The 20,595-nt window shown below is 43.6% G+C and overlaps 1 protein-coding gene across 7 annotated transcripts in view; it reads right to left on the bottom strand.

Moving 5' to 3' along the window:
- Positions 1 to 20,595, bottom strand: part of raph1b (Ras association (RalGDS/AF-6) and pleckstrin homology domains 1b) — a 41,895-nt gene that overhangs the window by 12,686 nt on the left and 8,614 nt on the right. The window contains exons 1-8 of one of the 7 annotated variants that reach the window (XM_044344954.1): positions 15,952 to 16,030; positions 15,765 to 15,848; positions 4,251 to 4,370; positions 3,784 to 3,889; positions 3,444 to 3,629; positions 2,411 to 2,841; positions 1,485 to 1,571; positions 735 to 809 (exon numbers count right to left, since the gene is read on the bottom strand). In XM_044344954.1, coding sequence (XP_044200889.1) covers positions 735 to 809; positions 1,485 to 1,571; positions 2,411 to 2,841; positions 3,444 to 3,629; positions 3,784 to 3,889; positions 4,251 to 4,370 — 1,005 coding nt within the window. In that variant the 5' untranslated portion in view covers positions 15,765 to 15,848; positions 15,952 to 16,030. Of the gene's footprint in view, positions 1 to 734; positions 810 to 1,484; positions 1,572 to 2,410; positions 2,842 to 3,443; positions 3,630 to 3,783; positions 3,890 to 4,250; positions 4,371 to 4,513; positions 4,680 to 4,704; positions 4,825 to 15,764; positions 15,849 to 15,951; positions 16,031 to 20,595 lie in introns of those variants that run through there. The other 6 variants (XM_044344953.1, XM_044344955.1, XM_044344957.1 and 3 more) reach the window with 6 other exon arrangements.

The raw sequence follows: 20,595 nt of genomic DNA, 5'->3' as shown, positions 1-20,595 counted from the left end.
ATGGGAGCCAAAGGCTGCAACCAATACAGTCGCTGGGAAAGCTGTCGGCTGCCAGTTGGTTTACAGTAGTGTTGAGGAGGTTGAGATGATCATGATGGACAAACAGATGTGAAACATACTGTATATTAACCATATTCCCAGTGAAAACGTGTACACAGAGACTTTTACATTAACACCAGTTTTTAAATGATGCATCACTCACAAGCTTTTCGTTCTTAACAGAAGACAGCAAATCAAAAGCCAGCTACACGGAGAAGTGCAAATCAAAAGTCAGCTACATGGAGATAGAGAGGAAGATGAATGAAGACTCAGAGACAAAAGGCCACATGCTGGGGAAAGATAAAGATGGAAGAAACAATCAAGTGTACTCAGTGTATAAGTATGGTATAGCATGTGCATGGTGAAGATTGAAAACGGATGGAAAAGGAAAAATCCATTCTGATACTTTCAGCCTGTTGGAATTTGAATATTTGATTTCTATTACTTGTGATACGGTCTTGAAATATATTTTTTGGTGTACCCAATTTTTATAATTGGTTGAGAAATTATCTCTGCCTCCTTTCTAGAATAAGTAAATAAATAATTTGCTCTGACTGCCAACAGCTGTTTTTCAAAAGTTCTCTAGTTTTTTTTCCCACTAAATGACATGCAAAGCAGCAGAGAGGAGCAGGCGTGCTGACACAAGAGAAAAAACCAAAGAGAAAGAGAAAGAAGCGAGTGTATGAGGAAGTCACCTTGGTCAGGAGGTGAGAAGGCTTTCCAGCTATGCTTTTCAGAATGAGCGAGGTTTCTCGGTCCAGATAGGAGTGCTTGGGGTGAAGAGAGGAGAGGGGATATATATATATATATAAAAAAAAAAAAAGGAGAGCAGAGGAAGAGACAAAATATAGAAAAAGTCAGTGCCAGATGATTCTTGGGAGGCTTATTAATCGCAGGTGTTTTGATCTTTTTTTTTGTATAAAAGAAGCGTGGAAGCGAGAGAAGGTTCCATAAATGGAGCGCTCAGCGGTTGTGGTTGTCATTAGCTGCAGCTGTGGGTAAAGAAGCAATGATTGTGAGAAGTATTTTAGATATGTACAGAGCAGAGTGTGTGAATACATAGTATACTGAGCATTCTGACTTGCTATACAACCTTTAATCTACAGCTACTTTCACAAACATACACACACACAATCCCTCATTCACAACATACACAGTTATACTTATGGTTACATGTGCAAGCATTACACACAAACCAAAGGCTGCACAACTACGGTGAAAATGTTGATTTAGTCAATTAAAAATTTCAATTTTTTTAAGCTTAATTTTTAAAATCCTGCAAATTAGTTTATTGGTAAAATAATTACTAAAAAGTGTCTTGATTGCACTTTTGTTGGGATCTTTTATCTTAAGTATACATCGTTCAAAGCGACACTATGTCAATGTGTAATTACACTCTAAATGATCAACCGTGCACACATGCAAGCTCACACACATGCACTTACAGTGGCCCGATCCACTTCACCCTCTCGTGAGGCAAAGTCAAGCTGCCGTCTGGCTGTCTTACCGTTGGCCCGTCGCAGTGTGACATGCTGGGGGAAAATCAGGAGGTGCAGGCAAGGCGTGTGCGTGGATAGAGACCACAGATGAAGGAAAGGATGCAAACACAGATCGTTTAAACACATGCAGAGGGACAGGGGACATGCGATTATGTTATTTTTAACACCTAAACCTTTATTTCTGAGCTGGAATACTGTTCCACTCACCTTTTCTTGCTTTCTCTTGCTAACTCGTCTCCTTTTTCTAGCTTTTGCCCTCACCTACAAGTCACCTATATATATATATGTCACGTGCTGTATATTTGCTTTGTTACTGTAAAATGGGTTAAACTTAAAGGGGATTTCACATTTGTTAGAGAGTCAAGATGCTCTGTGAGTGAATATAAGCATTCAGAAAAGGTAGATCTTAACATTGTAATCCAAGTCACACTTAGGAGCCTTATGGGAGATTACAATGTTTTCATGAGCACACCATCCAATGCACAATACACGGGCCGTATTGTGGATTGAGTCTTCATACACTTCAGGCATGCAGTTTCTTTCAAAACGTCATGCTGTGTGGTTAAACATGCAGGATCAGGGCCGGATTGAGGTCAATTCAGCCGATTCAAGATTCGGACTTACTTTAATATAAAAATAAAAAACCTTTTAAAGACCTGAAAATGATGACTTCATTGTTAGCAAGTGAAGTGCAGGTCCTTAATGACTAACCTGAATTGACCCCAATCATGATTCACACACATTTCACTTACCAATACATGTGGAAATGTACACAGTCTGTGGCTCACACACACACACTCTTTCTTTAGCTGATAATACTATGTCAACCTTCTTGGTCTGTGCGTGTATTTCAGTATCAGCTCTAGTCATACCTCCGTGCTGGTCTGGCTTTGTCCTTGTGTGCTCGGGCTGCTCCTGTCCTCCGCCTCTCCTCCCGTCATCACTTTATCAATGTCCAGGGAGTCCATGCTGGACGCTGAGGCACATGCTGAGTTTACACTGGACCGCTGGGACGGAGCTTCCTGCTCGCTGACGGCACCGACTGAGCCCGTCCTCCTGTGCTGCTGCCCGCCGCCGGACGAGCCAGACGAGGGCCGCCGGAGCGTGGTGGAGGAGTAAGAAGACGAGGAGGAGGAGGAAGAGGAGGAGGTCTGGCGAGCCGCTTCGTCCATGCTGAGAGAGGCCTTCTCCAGCTGAGAGGTGATGTCATCCAAGGAAATGTTGGAGGCTGCGGGGCGGGCGTTGACGCTGCCGCCTCGCACCGTGTTGGCCGGCGATGCCCGTGTGCTGCTACTGGTGCTTCCTGTTGGGGTAGTTCAACATTTACAGCTCAGATGGAGGATTTTAATACATTTCTTAACAATACGCTGCATTCATGACACATCCCAGTAGGATTTCAGGTTGTGTTACATGTAACATCAATATTTCATCACAAAGATTAGGTTTGCTTGTTAGGAAACCTTTCTATAATTACCATAAATAAATAATACCATTACAAAAATGTCTCCAGTCAGCACTTGTGTTTGCTAAAGACTACATTTCCCATAAAGCTGTTGCTTCTTGTTGCAAACAGGATGCTGCTAATTGCTTCCCCCTTCCTCCTGTATATTATAACTCTGTATGTGTTTGTTTTATTTTGGCTTCACTGAAGAGGACAAACATGTTTGAAGAGATTTTTTCCTCCATCAGCCTTTTACTGCTTTTACCCCCTGCCACCAGAAACTCCAAGTGCTCCAGGAGAAGAGTGACCTCTTCCTGTTTTATTGCATTAAGTGACCTTCCTTTGTGTAGTAGAGCAAGTCCAAGTATGGCAGATGGTTCTTTACAACAGCTTTATTTGTTTACAACAATTATATCAATATGTATGATGCAGTAATTCTTTTACTCATATTCAAAAGGGACTACCTCCACTGCTTCCACCTCCACTGGTGCCTGTGTGCTTGGTACTGGCACTGCGTCCCCCAGGGCCCCGCTTGCTTTGGCCACGAGACGTAGAGTTTGGTTTGGAAATGGTATTGAGCTCCTGTTCGATGGAGCACAAGTCAGCCATGAGGGCATCCAAGTCCACCGTGTCTCCCTGGTTCAACGCCTCTGTAGGAAGCAAAGATAAAGGATACAGGAAGAACAGAGAGTGGGGTAGGGCAGAGCGGGGAAGGGGTTTAATGATTTAATTTATCTTTTGTGGATCTGTGCTGTTATTGTCCTGATGTGGACACTATGAATGAGATGATGAGCGAGGTCTCACCGTTGATGTTGTACATCGAGAAGCGGTAGGAGAAGTTGGCCATGTTTGTTTCCTGCCTAAGTGGAGGCTTCTGCATTGCTTTCTGGGGCCTGCCATCATCCAAACTCTAGAGACACACACACACACACACACACACACAAGCAAAACATCAGGTGCATATATGCAAAAACCACTTACACATTTTGACACTCCAGTCAAAGCACATGATCTAAGCAACCATGTCTTCCTGCTAGACTCCTTAGTCACACACACATACACATAGACCTGCACAAACACACAAAACAAAGTGGTGGTGGGAGGGGAGTTGCTAGGATACAGTATAGGGAGACAGGATTAGCAGTGTCAAGGTTGCTATGGATACAGCCCCTTCTTTTTTCTCTGCTCTTCTACCTGTGTGAGTCTGTGTAACAAAGCACCCTTTTTGTGTGTGTGTGTGTGTGTGTATTTATGTGTGTGTGTGTATTAACCTGTGTGAGCTTGTCCAGCTCTCCCAGCCAGGCGCCAAACATCTTGTCCAGGTCCTGGTCCTCCTTATCACTGTCCTCCTCCGCTCCATGGTCGAGCTCGTCATCTGATACCTGCTCCATCTACACACAAACACACAAAGACACAGCAAGTGTGAAATTGTCAGTTGAATTGACACATGTACACACATTCACACACTACCAGATCACACCCACATAGCAGGAATGATCTAAACCAGAGAGAGAGAGGAAAAAAAAAAAAAAACCTTCAGCTCAGCTCATGCCAACCTCACTGCCTGTTACCATGACAACCACTCACGGACCCCTAGCGGGCACCCTGTGCAGTCTATTCGGTGGAGTGCCCTGTAGTGTCTCTGCTGACACACCCAACACCTCTACTTCCAGTGAAGGATCTAAAGGAGAGGGAAGCTTCTGGAAGAAAGGAGGGGCAGATAACCTTCCTAGGGTTGGCAGACAAGCCAGAATCAAAAACCACAGGATGCTTTTCTGATCCATAAACCAGATCACAAAACCAGTGGTGTACCCACAGAGAAGATATCAATCAAACCACCCTGAACAGCACTAGCAGGTGGTATTAATGGCTATATGTAGTCAGTAGCAAGCTGGTTGTAACGGCCCAGCTGTGTCCTGTCAAAGGTGATGGCAGAGCTCCCTCTACTGGACACAAAGGAAAGTGGTGCAACTGCAACACACAGCTGTGTTCCTAGTTAACTCAATTCCAGCAGCTCATATCTGTATGGGTTACTGAAAAACATCTTTATATTGACATATTTACAGAGGTAGAACAACTTAATCCTTCTGGACATCACTCACATGGTAAGATATGATCACATATCAGGCATGTGAGGATCTAAAGTGATGATTCACTTGCTTTTCAACTCATAACATTTACAAACATGACAAGACACTAGAATTCTCCATCTAGTCACGTGGTATTCAGTTAAAATGAAATGCCCTTAATAAAAGTTACAAAAGCAAACAACCTAACCCTTTTCAGTGTATACAAGGACACTTTATAGTAGACAAAACTGTCTAGGACAAAAACATGGAAACAGGAGCCTAACAGATAAGATAAAATGAGTCTTTTCCACTGTATTTAGCAATATGTACAGTAATGTTAATGTGTGCTGCTGACGTAGCTTTAGGTATCTTATCATTTCTAGGTCAGCCGGGTAGTCAGACTATTTAGTCAATCTGATACTACCCTAACCTGGGGAATGAATAAGCGCGCATACACACACACGCCAGTTAGCATTGAGGAACAATGTTGTCTGATCTGGTGATTCATGCGTCAAGTGCAAGGAAAGCGTGGTAGAGCACAGTAGGAGTCACGCCAGGGACGTCTGGTCAGATGCCAGAGGAAGTGAACACAGGCGCACACACACTGTTCAGTCACACGCTCGCTTACTCCACCCTTCTAGTGTGCCCCTGTTTTTGGTACAGTCCAGTGCCCCCCAATACAGTCTAGTCAGATGGAATTGTCTCAGGTAATCCCATTGATGTTTTCAGGGGGGGGGGGGGGTGTCATTCCCTCCCGTTATCCAAGCTGTGTGGTGTCAGTCGCTAGTGGGGACTGTACCAAACCAGGATTAACCCCTCTGACGACCCCTGTTCGTTTGAAACATCTGTGTGTGTATGTGTTTAAGCCTTTATGGTTACACAGAATACTTGCTAGCAATCTAGAAGTCATGCTTTGTTATTGCAAGGTAATAAAACAGGCTGTAGGTTAAAGGCAATAAAACAGGCTGCGTTTGGCAAAGCAAACAGGAATATGATAGCAGCCCCATTGAAAATCGGTCAGGTGAACACAAACACACACACACACACGGAGCAGTTGAGGGGCGCTTGTTTCGGATCAGAAGCGGCCACATTCCAGACGGCACACGTGTTCTGCTCCTTAAATTCACTTTATGTGCTGCATGTACAAATATACTCCCCTCTGTAGCCCCGACCTCCCATCTCATTCCAGCCTTTGTGTCTCTACAGACAAGCCAAAGCTGCCACTGCTGTGTGTGTGTGTGTGTGTGTGTGTGTGTGTGTGTGTGTGTGTGTATGTGTGTGTGTGAGTCTTCATTACAGTGTTGATGACGGATAGTTTCCTGCTTTAGCACACTCATCAAATACAGGAGGACTTGTAATGTTGTCGGGAAAGATGGCATCCAAGTATGTGAGTCAAGTCAAGTGAGTGTATGTGTGTGTGTATGTGTGTGTGTGTGTGTGTGTGTGTGTGTGTGTGTGTGTGTGTGTGTGTGTGTGTGTGTGTCAGAGAGAAATTATATCCACGCACTCATTAACATGTGTGGGAGTCAGAACAGGAAATGACCAGGATGTGCAGAATTCCTAATTTCCCCCATGGCCCCGTTTCTTGGCAGGAAATCTCCAGCTGTCCTTCAGTTCATCCGTGCCACTTATTTGGGGGAACGGGAGGGACTTGCGGGTGGAAGGTTGGTTCAGCTGACCCGGTGGTTTACCAGAAAAATGACAAAATTATATGCCATTGTTTAAGTGACATCTTCTACCACTGAAGAACCATTTGTTTATTTAACTACCCTCAAACATGGCTCAATTAGGGAGCAAATGGAGCCACAATGCCACACTGGACTATTTGGGGGTTCCCCAGTATGAATACTCCTACCCAATAAGGCATGACATCATGGCTAGCTGAAGGCAGACAGGAAGAGGAAACAGCTAAAAATCAAATGAGCCTGCATTGTGTTAGCATGTATCCTCTGAGCTGCTTCCATATGTAAATACACCAGCAAGAAAGCGAGTCGCACTGCAGGACACTTTTAACAGCTGTGTTTAAACAGCAATGAGCCTGCGGTCCCTCACATATACTGTGGTTATACACACATTTGCGGCTGGCTGTAGATGCATATTCTTTCTAATTGTGAGAAGACTTAAAATAAAAATAGAAAAATGACACAAAAAAAACCAAACGGCACATTGAAAATAGCTCTGCTGCTGTCATTCTAATGGAATCAGAGCCTCAATGGCAGATGCTGCTGCTGCAGGTTTAAGTGAATTACCACTGAGGCCCCTGCTTTTAAGCTTATGGAGCATGACCTGAGAGAGACACAGGGATGAGAGGAAGCTGTGTGTGTGAGTGTGTGTGTGTGTGTGTGTGTGTCATCGCAAACCAAACAGCAGCCACAGCCCTTTTTTTTTTATCTCCTGATAACACAGGATCCCTCCCTCTTGTCTAAGCATGACTGGCACTCATCTGTCTCCTGTGACTGGGTGGCTCATAGGTCTAGGGTGAAAGGTCAAAGGTCAGAGATCTTCCCCAGCGGAGTCCCTCTCTGCAGCCTTTTGCTCTGTCCCTTGTAAACACTACAACGACTTCCTGCTGATGCCAGAGCGCCGGCAGAGGCAGATGAAGAATGCAGGGACGAACAAAAAGAGGAAGATGAAAAGTGTGCTCTGGGAAAAATTGAATCTCTCTACAGCTAGCATCCAGTGCTAAGGAGGATGAAGAGGTGGTGGAGGATGAGGAGGAGGAGGACATGTCTATCTTTAGACTAAGTCATTCATATCACAGTGTCATGAGGATTGGAAACGGGAGCGGTGTAAAGACTAGATGTTAAGTCGCTGTAAAAAGAGGAGAACTTTTCCAAAGTTTGCACTAATTACAACAAACTCTGAGACAACTGGAACCTTCTGAATATTAATAAAAAAATAGGTTTTAAAGTGGCAGTTTTTCAACCAAGTAGCTCCAGACATATCATGCCTAAATCATGCAAACTGATTACAGTACACACTGTTGTTTGGTCACAGACAGTAGTACCTAAAAACACGATTATCCTCTATGAAAAGTAGGTCAATGATTGAGAATGAGGACCATCACTTGAGGCTAGAAAACAAGCAGCCATATTGGCTGAAAAGTGAACTCGCTGACTTCTTGTCACACGACTTGGAACAACTGATGCTGCCTGAGGGTCATTTTGGCACCGAATGTGACAAACAAATAAAGTGGCTCCAAACCGCAGGCGAGCCTTTAGGTTAGTGACAGAGACATTTGAAGTTCATTATAGTGCATCAGATCTTGTAGGGAAATACATTCTCAGCAACTGACCCGTTCTAAATATTTAGGACCAACTCCAGTTCTAACTTTATCTTTAGGGTGGGAGGAAACCCGAGCACCCGAAGGAAACCAATGAAAACATGATGAGAATGTACAAACTTCCCTAAAGAAGTCAAACTTCACTAAGAAGCCCCCAGCTGGTGGTCTAACATCTTCTTGCTGTGAGGTGACGGTGAGAAAGAGAAGAAGAGAAAAAAAAAAAAAAAAAAAAAAAAAAAAGCAGGCAGAGAGGAAAGAAAGACACACAAGTATTTGGGTGTGACAGACAGAAAAAGGGAGACATGACATCATGGTTCAGATTAGGTCTCGGTGGCGTGCTATTTCTTAATTCAGTTTGCATGATGGGGACAGAGAGCTGTTGTTCATTTGGTTCACATAAAGCTGAATCTTGGGTGGACGAACACGGCGGTGATGATAGTTTTTGGGTAGTTTACAAGGACTGTAACATTTTCTAGTCACTATTGGATTCATTACAAAACATTGCAAACATTCTGATTGTATCATCCCATTCATCATTACTTCAACCCACTAGAAAAAATAGCACTTTTCAGGGTGGTACGTTTCCTTGTGGTGCTCTTTTTGTTCTCTCTCTACCCAGTTCTTCTTTTTATTAAAAGTAAATCACAAACAGAGACACTGTTGCTGCTGCTGTAAAGTAACTTCCTGTGTGTGTGTGGAAATGCCCAAATTTCCAAAGTTCTGCTCTTTTCCATACTATTCAAATGCACGTCCGAATCTTGGTCACTGCACTGAATTTAATACATTTTTCTGACAACAAACAAAACAGCTAATTGATTCCACACAACGTCAAAACACAACAGAATGGACAACAGGTCCCAATGTTATATGGCAGCTGCTTGATGACAGTGTCAGCGCCACCTGCTCTGTTCACAGTCTAACATTCAAATGTTGAATTGCTCCCAACATTTGAGTTACAAATGAATCCTTTCATATTTCAATCACACAGGAAACAGGAGGGCAGGGACGTGGAATATGACCAAAGCTGTGATGACTGAGTGGGTGTTTCCATCAAGCGCTGCTAAGTAGACTATTTTCAGACTAAATACTCCACCTAGACATGTTTTCTGCATATGAGGGAGTCAGTCTTTGGCTCTCATCTCCGCCTCGGAAAAAAACTGCAAATTACACAAAAAAAAAAAACAACCTCCAAAGCCACCTTACCCTCACAGCTCTTTCCATTTTTCTCTCAAATTGTCATCATAAAAGATCATTTTACACAAATATCTGACACCTCTCTTCTAAAAATACTCTCGACGCATCACATCGTCCCACCACAGCAAGGGAAAACTGAAACGATGACTGTGCATGGAGTTCGACAAACAGCAGGACAGTTATAGAAACTCAGTGAACTCTTATGGGTCTTGGCTGTAAATAGAAAGTGGGAATTCTTGAGAGTTTAGTGGGACGCAAACGCTCACGCTGGTTCTCCGGGGGCAGATGCAGACAAAACTCAAACAAGAGGTAAAGCATTTATCATATCCGTGGCTAGGAATAGCTCCAGACACAGTCATTCGCCAGGATAGTAAAGGGCCAACATATTCTAAATGATGCTGAACAACTCCGGGGGGGGAAAATGTGTGTGAGAAACACCAAGAGGGAATAGTGCGTCATTTTGAGAGGAAGTGAGGTGATTATGCATGTTTGAAGGGTCAAGTCCTGCATCTATTTTACTCTTTGCAGAAGGTAAATATTTCTCACAGTGGCTAATTTTAATCTACCAGCTATACAAGTGCTGTTTTGTATAAATACCAGTAAATATTTCCTTGTAAACTCCCTGGTGACGACTTCCTAGTTAAAATCCAGCAGCCTAGTTGTTCCAGAAGCTGCTGCTCATTTGAAATAACTGTTAATGACTCCAATTTGAATACACAAACTACATATTAATGCTTTCATATGCTGTAAAATGATTTACACAACTATCCAAATTTATGGTAATCTTCCAAGTTAGCTTTCCCCTCCCTTAAATGTGATGTGGAAAAAAACAGAAGCACATAAAACAAAATGCTTAACTGCTGCACTCTCAAAAAAACCAAAAAAAAAAAAACACAAAATGCATAAATCTCCTCTCTTCTCTCCTCCTGACCTCCTTTCTTTCTTTCTTTCTTTCTATCTCTCTCTCCTCATCTGGTGTGAAATGTGCCCCTGACCTGTGAGACTGTGAATCACCTATTACAAATACATGTGTCTGATTGTCATCATAGCCTGCTTGGCCTATAAACGTCCATAAAACACACTGAAACACCAAGTGTCAAGAAATCATAATTGATGTGTCACACGGAAGCCGTTTCAAGCCATTATACAGTTTAGAGGCCCGTCTTGTGATCTTGTTTATGGCAGGAAGGCGTCTGTCAGGAATGAACAAAGTCTTTATTGCTGCTTTCTAAGGCTTGGTTTCATTGCCTTTTTTAAATATAAAACAGATACAATCTCATAATTGTTATTTCAAGACTCCTGTTTTGAGCACAGTCTGCGGTCGTTTGCTCATTTCCGCTCCCATCCCTCCTTTCTTCCTTTGCCTTTTATTTTTCCTCGTTGACTCCCGACTCCCTCCCTCTCCTCCAATCGGACAGCCTGCTGAGAGGAGCGACAGAGGCCAGAAACCAACGTCACTGCTTCAGATGGACATGTGTAAGTTAAAAATGGAAAGCGGAAACCGGCTAAAAGAACTATTTGAACAAGGGAGCGGCTAGTCAGCTAACGTCTAACTGGGTGTGGTTGGCTTGTCCAGCTCAACTGACCTGCAGTGGCCACTGATGTCGGACTCTAAAAATGACATAATACTTTGTGTGTGTGTGTGTGTGTAATTAGGGATGGGGACAAATAACAATGGGTAGTAACACTTATGTGCTCTAAAGCAAAGGAAAGATTTACCTGCAGACTCTCTTACTATTAAAAATGATTAATAGCTCATGTTTAGTAGATTCTGAGAGATTTCATTATGAAGTGTTCCACATTTCCCCTCAACCTTTCTACTTAGGTGTTCATGACAGCAAAGCAAAAGATTTTTCACGTAATAAGAAAATATAGAATGTAAATATAACACTTTTTGTACAGAAAACGCTAGATATCTTGTTCCTGCGTTGGATTCTGGTCAGTTGAGTCTAGTGTCTAGCTGCTTTCTCTTCCTCCTCTCTAATAGATTTATTCTGGTATATACTCACTCATAGGAAGAGCAAAATGGAAAGTCTATAATTCTGACAGATTCTGAGACGTTTACCGTTGACGTTTTAACTGTCTGCTTAAAAACAGTCATGCAGATGTCGGCCATATGTAAGAAAAATACAGCACCGCGCAGCAAAACAGGTCCACAAATGCAATTATTAACATTATATTTTCTGGTTAGGATTCGCACGTTAACCACAAACTTTCCCCATGTAATTGGTAAAAAAAAAAAAATAATTGAGACTGAGGTTAAAAGTTGGCAGCGACAAGATAGAAATGTATAATATATATGTTTTTGAGTGGTGCTTTGTAGAAGAAGGTTGAAGGTTGTGTAAGAAGATATAATTTGATAATTATAGATATAAATATATATACACACACGCACTACGTACAGCGACGAAGAAGCCTCGCCTCAAAATGAAAGCTGCCAGCTTTGCTTTAGAGGGGTTAGTCAGCATGATATTAAAAAAATATCAGTATCATGATATCATTTTAAGAAAATATTGCCCACCCCTTTCACCAAAGCATGGTAGCTTTAATGTGTATGTGCACTCACACAGAGCCACTTCCATCCTACTGATTTATTATTTAAGACAAGACAACTTGACACATGTCACATAAAAGAAGAGAGCATAACAGGAGGAGGGCATGATGGATAGGTACAATAATGGAGGGAGGGAGACGGCTATTGGGATGTGAATAAAGAGGAGGGCCTGATGGCCAAAACAACAGCTCCAGTGTCAATTAGTCAAGTGCCACCAACAGCCTGCTAGCAGAGGAAGAGCTCGAACACAAACACACATACGAGCTCACTCAGGCGCGGCGTGACACACAGTGAGCCACTGTGGCCAATTAGGAAGGGGCCGAGAAAGAGGTGGGGGACGGAGAGAAGGGGAAAAAGATGAGGAGGATGTCAGAGGGGGACAGATGGAAAGGGAGTCGGGAGGGGGGGGTTGAGGATGGAGATGGAGAGAGAGGAAGAGCAGGAGAAAACGAGACGAGGGAGGAGAGGGAGCATGAAAACGCACGGTCACACTGGTGGGCGGTAGGTGTGAGGATTCAGCAGAGAGCCAAACTTCAGCTGGCCCGCATCTATTTCTAACAGCCGCTGCCATGGCAACACACATGCACACTTCCACTTTGACATGCTCCGCAGACAAGACATGCAGCTATCACAAGGCTCCAGTGTTAGACTGGCCTAGATCCTCAGCAATAACTAACATATTGATGTGATGTTTCCACTTTCCGGCCCGCAGGGAGTCCATCTGCTTGTTCATTAGAACAACAGAGAATTCATCTGACGTTTCTCTAGATTTCCATAATTTTCCACTACTTCATGTTATGCTGATACAAGAAACAAACAGAGGTGATTGTTGGGTAAAATGGCTGACTTCAAATATAGAGGCATGCTAAAAATCAAGCATGTGAGTGAAGTCTCCTCTTGTCTTATGTGTCTGTGTGTGTCTCACTCTCTCGCTTTCATTCTGACTGTCTCTCTCTCTCTCTCTTGCGCACAAACACACTGGGGATGTGTCAGCTTCCCTGCGTCGCTCCGGGGGCAGCGGTCCAAATGTGAAATCAATAGTCTTGTCCCTGCCCCTCAGGAGATCGGGTTACACACACACGCACACACACACCCACGTACGTATACACACATAAAGGGGCTCAGGTGGTCTGCTGCAGTAGGCTCACACACACATACACACTTTTAAAACATGATGCAGCACTGCAGCAGCAGCAGCAGCAGCAGCAGACAACAGAGGCTGACTGCTGAAAGGACACAGCCAGACATTAAAAAAACAGGCAACACTTAAAACAATGAGGCAATCTTTTTTGTGGAATTGATGTGCTTAGTCATGCAAGCACCATGCAAATTATTTTATGCATGGTCATGGTATTCATGTGTAGTGCTACAATGTAAAGAACCTGCTGTAACTTGCAGTATGTAGGTAAATGGGTTCTGGTTGTATCTAGGACACTGGGCAAAAAAAACCCCACCCAGTAGCCAAGACTGGCTCCATATCAATGTCAGCTTTTGCAAATGTCTTCCACTCATGAGTGAAAATTCAGGCATGCCACTGTCTTTTTAAAATGTTCAGAACCCTCCCATCTTGTTATCATCTATTCTAAATAATAAAAACCATTATGGTGCCAACAGAAAGCCTCTTTCATAATGCTTTTGTTGCTTGGTCGAGCGGAACAGGAGGTTTACATCTGCCACCTGTTAGGGAATACAAAGCACAGTAGGTATAACATACTGCACAAGCAACACACACACACACACACGCACGCACACACAGATGGATAACCCAAGCGTGAACAACACATTCCTCCAGCAACAAGCCGGCCATGTGCAATGTACTGTACCTAAAAGGCAGAGAGAAAACACACATAAGTGTGCGCACATGCCACCAGCAGCTGGGAATGTCTTCTCCTCCATGAGCGTACTACGTTTCCCATCTCCCCCCTTGCTCAGTCCTTCAACCCCATAACCCCCTGCAGCTGGCCAGTGATTGGCTGCTGCTGAAAGGCTTCTTGTTAGCTGAATTTGACACAACTGTCCAAGTGTGTGTGTTTGTGTGTGTGTGTCTCATCAAAGAGACACAAAAACCTGCCAGTTTGTTTTCTGCTGCACCAATATTGCCACCATTTCACTTTTGGTACACACGCATGCACACACACACACAAACACACACACAGACTTCAGTATTTTTTTCAATTCCCAAAGGTGCTTTGTGGTCGCAACTTGTACGCCTTCAAGAACAGCGGAGGAGATAGTTTCAAGGACAAATGGTTGCTATGACAACCACATCACCAGAAAAATGTAAACCATTGTCTTGCATGTGTGTGATGTACATGTTTAACAATATCAACAGCTGAGTGTCAAAGTCAGTAAGCATCCCCAGATGACAACCCCCTCCTCCTCCTCCTCCTCCTCCTCCTCCTCCTCCTTCTCCTCCTCCTCCGCAAACACATGACACACACACACACACACACACACACACAGTCACCCGCCAACACGCAGCCATAAACCTCTCTGACACATACGCATCCCTACTTCCTGGAACCATTAAAGCCCATGGGGAGCAGGCTTCCTCCTCTCAGCCCCTGGACTCCATCTCCTTCCACATCGAGACCTTTTTACACATGATGGGTTTAGTTTCCAAGATGAAAATAATCCAGTGTACGTCTGGGCCTTTATCCATACACATTTTCCCCCCCATTACCATTTTCTAGACATTTTTCATTTTTAAATACTTTGACCAGACCTGTACTCTATTTTCCAACTTAACAAGGCCAGGTCTATAACTTTTAAAACATGAATAAGAACACTATTCATTCCCAGTCATGAATGGAAAAGTAATGTCTAAGTATAATTTAGGGAGTGATATGCGTAATAGATCAATCATTACTCCTTAGTTAAAATTCTGTGTGTCTATTGACAACAGGCTAAACATTAATAGGAAAAACACTTGCGTCACACAGCGAAAAACAGTGTTCCAAAAATAGATTTCCTTGTCGTGCGAGTGATCAATCTGAAAATGAGTATGTTATGCAATCGCTTGATCTGTGAAAATAACCATCACTTGTATAAATAACGGGGGGGGAAAAATTGAGACTCTAGGTTCCAAATTCAACACAGATCTGTGATAATGAGAGAAGAATAAAGGCTCACTGAAAGGAGCTTCTCTTCGCGACAGACCACAGGCATGGTTCGCCCTCACATGGTTCCACTTTAGTCAGGAATTATCTCCTTCGGCGAGGAAGACTCTCCCCCTGACAAGATCCTCAGAGGCTTGACTCCTCTTTCATTTGGCTTTGATTTACAAGGACTTCTGACTGAGGCTTTTAGGGTGGTGGAGGGGGTGAAGCCACCAGCTCTTTACCTCTCTTCACAACAAACAACAAACACATGGATCCACGCTGTCAACCGCAGATTCCGCCTACTGAAAAATGTAAAGCTGCGAGGTGACAGACAATAGCAGGTTCCAGCACGTGTTACCTCAGACGTGCGTGTCGGAGGCGCTGCGATAAAGCCGGTGTTTTGAGACCACCTTGGATATAACTTAGCTTGCTACGGCAGCAACTTGAGTTAAAATAACAATCTCTGTGGCATTCGTTTCGAAAAGCTTACTGGCATCAACGTCAGCAGCAGTTTTTCCCTTTTTTATTACCCACAAAAGTAGCAATGGCGCCATTTACTCACTCCAGTTTACAGGAACTCTTACCTCTGAAGTGGCTTTCCCTTCCTCCTACTGAGGTTAAAGGTCAGATGAAACCACCACTCCACTCCCTCACTGGGCTTTTATCCCCTAGAAAAGAGAAAAAAAAAGAAGAAGAAGAAAATCTATCAGATATGATTTACTGTCTATTTTTGTGGCTGCAGTGGCAAAACACAATCCACATTATGGTCACCTCATCCAAGGCCATTAGTCAGTGAAATTCCAAACTTATGGATCGACTTTGTTTGTTCTCACTGCACTGCGGGAGAATTCAGGAACTTGGCAGCAGGCAGCTGGAGGGGAGCAGACCGATTTCACTGTCACAAGAATGCAGAGGATTAACTATAGAGGGTGCTTGAGCGGGAGACTTAACTACGCACATACAAAATGACACGCACAGCCCTGAAAGACACTTATCGCAAAGCTCTGAAAGCAATCAAGCGCAGCTCTCCCTTCATTATAAACTCTCTTCATCATTACTGCGAGATTAAGAATGTGACATTTGAGCTGCACAGGCCTTCTTCATTTGACTACAAAGCCTTCTCTACACACACACACACGGCCAACCCTAATAAGCATGGCAACCACCACAGGCTGATAATTTCACGACATGAGTCAGAATAGAAAACCTTTGCAAAATTCTTACTTGTGTATTGACTTTGACTCACCGATCTCTACCAGCTGACTGGCATTGAACGTTTCGGCGAATCATTGACTCACCTACATCAGTGCTGACTCATACCAGCCTAACCTTATTTCATCTGAAACAATCTGGATGCTGGATCATAATCTGGTGACAAAATGTAATTTGGGCTGCTGGGGTTGTAAGGTTACAACATGCTGAGCTGGCCAGGAAATATCAATGCTATGATTTGGTCTTATTTACTTTGTGTGTGTGTATGTGTGTATGTGTGTGAGTGTGAGAGGTAGGCAGCTGATGTTGTGGCTAACTACTAGGAAGCTATTCCCGCTGGCCTCAGCTGTTCCTTCGTTTTTCTCCGCACCAACTGTTGTTCCCCCCGCAGCATGTGGCCAAAAAAAAAAAAAAAAAAGTGTGTGCGTGTGAGTGCATGTTTTCACAGCAAACAGGCTTCTTGCAACAGGGAGAGAGTGTCAGGAAGAGCATGAGTTTGTGTGCTTATGTGCGTGTAAAACACACAATCGCCCGCTCAGACAACAACAAGTCACCCCCGCGCCTCCCCCGACTTCCCCCAACAACAACCATCTCTCTGGTGTAATTTGCACACAGTTAACGTGTGATATCACTCAGTCAACACAAGGCCATTGAACAGGTGTGCTAGTGACACATGGATCAGTGCAGCTGTGGGGGGGGGAACACAGTTGTTCCAGTCACAACAGCGCGATAGCCGGCGGGCAGCTGCTCCGACGCCGAAAACAAAGGCAGGGCCTGCGACACATGCACAGACAAACATTACCAATTCATGACAGAGGAGCACTGGTGGCAAGTCACTTCAAAATAAACTTTTAAAAAGATTCAAATTAAAGAATTCCTGACGTGACATGACATCTTCCTCTTCAGTTTCCCTGTAAATTCTGGGAGGACAATGGGGTTTTTTTTTTGGTCCTGCAGTGCCATTACAGCTCTGGTACACAACTAATCTGGGTATGAAAAGTATAAATACTTACATGCACCTGTATTTAGCTACACAGAATGCAAAGACTTTACAGCAACATGCCCTGGCAACTCCGTGGATACTATAAAAACACACACAACTGCGACCAAAAGGTGCCCTGGGTACAACAGTAAGTTTCAACAGATTTTTTTTTTTGTGGCCTACATTAGCGCCCCACTTCGACAACAGACCGAGGGGGGAAAACACAGGCTCCTGTGTAGTGGACACAGGTGTGTCCTTGTACACCCACACTTCCTGCATTAACTGCAATCCTTCGGGGCAGCTCGTTTCCCGTCGGGGCAGGAAGTGGGAAGGAGGGAAGGGCAATGGGCTGATGATGTCACAGGAAAAGAAAGACAGGATTGTGTTGTAGGGGAAGCACAGAAAATGAGTAAGCAGCGGACGAGCGGAGCCGAACACTTGATAAATGTGTCTCCAATCTGTGACTTCTTTCACCAATTACACTGTAAAAAGTACTTCCTGTGATGAGAATTTAGTCAGCATCATACATCTATAAACACACACATACTAGACTGATCCCAACACACATTAAAGAAAAGCAAATATGACACACACGCCACCACACAGAGTCTTTGTTACTCAGGATGACACAACACATTAACTGGACAGATCAGAGTACAATGTGCCCCTTAGACATTTATGTAGAACTCATTCACTCATGCTGTGTTCAATTATGTTATTCAATTCTAATTTTGCAACAGATTATATAACAATCCTCTATTCTACTCGACCATTTTCAAATGATTTTACTTCCTATAAAGACAGTCAGAATGCCAAAGCTATTATAGCCATTATCATACCAGCGTTATCTGTTATTACAGAGGAATGGTCAGCATCACATCTGATATGGCATTTTCATATATTTGAATACATAAAATTAGAAAAATAAACTATATATATACACCATTATGACTCTCCAGTTTACAAACTGATATGACTGATCCACATGACATATTTTCTTAGTCATTTAGAACAACATAAGTGATCAGAAAGACGGTCAAAATAACAAAAATAAAGACAAAAACTGTAATTCTCTCTTTAGGTTTTGGCACACCCACACATTAAATGAAATCTTTTGTGATGACCTCATTGTAGGAAAACATGATGGACAAATTTATCTCATTTTTTAACGCAGATTGCACAAGATCTTATGCCGTTTGATTTGAGTATTCATAAAAGACGTGAATCTATTAACAGCAGAAAACGATCCGCTACAAAAACACTATGAACTACGGCCTTATAAACAACCAAAGAGTTGAAGCAACACATCTCTTAATCTTGCGGGGTTGTAGTAGGAATGTGCCTAGATAATTTAGAGACAGCAGTCTCCTGGTTATCTGTAACGTTGCAAGATAATAAATCTACTAACAATTTAAAAATCATAATAATAACCATCCACCATTCTATAAACACTGTGTAAAGTCTGCTCCAAACTACACCCACACACACACAAAAAAAAACACCACTCTTCGTGACTCAACAGAGACGGCAGATAAATGATTAAAGATGCATTCCGCTCATTCCTGTGTCGCATGATTAGATAGCATCTGCAAATGTGATTTATTATGTGTTCTGTGGAACACGGCGAGGCAGAGACCATTCGGCGCGATAATCTGGCGGTGACCTCTGATTCACGACACAAAAATGGACACACTTCCTCGTTCACCGATAATCTGGATGACGACGGCTGGGCTGAGAGAGAGCTATCGATCAGAAAGGGCCAACAGCATCTTAATCTGGTTTGAGAGCTACGTAAGGCCTTAGCAGTGACCCTGAGAGCTCTTGTAAGGGCACTGAGGTAAAGCATCAGTCAGCTGATTGATGATTCGCTACAAAGCCGATCTGCACTCAGAGGGTGCATTAGTATTGATCAGTGAACTACTTTTAAGTCAAGTGCAACTCAAAAAGCCTCCATCCTTGCAGTGACCTCTTCAGTGATTTAATGCAAAAAAAAAAAAAAAAAAAAAAGTCAGGTGTTGTCAGTGTGGAAACAACCTGCCCTCTTGACCATCTTTTTAACCTATGGTGAGGTTATTGTTGAACTATCATTTACACACTACTTTTGTTGTTCCTCCCCTCGCACACGTTGAAGTCTGGTTGTGATTACAAGGAGCTGATCTGGTCTACTCAGTGGGATTCTCCACGGTCCGTGCAGCGAGCGCTCGGCTCTGGAAAAACCACACATGGTGGGAATTACGGAATAATGCTGCGTCAGGAATGTTCCCACGATGGCCAGTGGGATCTGATGGAGGTCCCACTTGGCTGGCGAGCTGCCGGCAGGGGGGTTTATGGGTAATGTAACACACACATACAGAGTTACGTGATAAAATGCCTCTTGTGTTAAGTCTACATTTGGACCTGTTCTTCTTGCGCTGCATCAAAAGAGCCCTTTGTGTCAGAGCATTTGAACATGTGTGCGCTGGTTTCACTTTGACTGCGAGAGAAATTGTGCTCAACTCTCAAAACTCATCATTAGCACAGCTTGCTTCACAGCTGATCAGCTTAAAAAGACAGAAATCTCACTTCTCTTTCGCACCACTTTGTTCCGATAATCTCTCGACGGGATTCGCCAACAGCAGTGAGGGGCGAGAGGGGGTCAAGCTGACTGACCGCAAATATGCCAGTAGCCCCAAAGCCGGTCATGGTGCCAAACTCGATCCCAGTTCAATCACCGGGTAAAGTTGCCTGTGTGGCACGTGGGCCAGATAATCAGGAATCACTAGAGAGTGAAGATCAGCGGAGCAGAGAGAGATTAGCAAGCTACTCAGCCACTAACTTAACCCAGACTCAGTCAATAGAGGCTCGGGTTCACTCAGAGCTGCCAGCGTATTAGTCAATGAGATTTAGCAAGAGGCAGCAATACAAGCGCACCCACACACACACACACACACACACACACACACACACACACACACACACACACACACACACAGCTATTTTGTGAGATTAAGCCTGCAGGTTTGAGTGACTGTCAGGGGATTCTCTCACAAAAATGTGTCAATCCACTTCTACCACGGCGAGCATGTCTGCTTTCGCTTGGGTTCTCTCTTTGCATTGTAGGTCACTGCTGTTACTCCAGATTCCTGTGCTGTCCTACATGAACCTTAATGTAAGAGGAAAGAGGAGCAGCCTGTCAGCATCAGCCTGTACAGTAAATTCAGAATGCTAGCTTGAAGCCAAGT

Source organism: Thunnus albacares, chromosome 24 (genome assembly GCF_914725855.1).
Source record: "Thunnus albacares chromosome 24, fThuAlb1.1, whole genome shotgun sequence".
NCBI classification, from domain to species: Eukaryota; Metazoa; Chordata; class Actinopteri; order Scombriformes; family Scombridae; genus Thunnus; species Thunnus albacares.
Note: the sequence above shows the minus strand (reverse complement) of the source record. Positions and strands in the feature narration are given on the sequence as shown.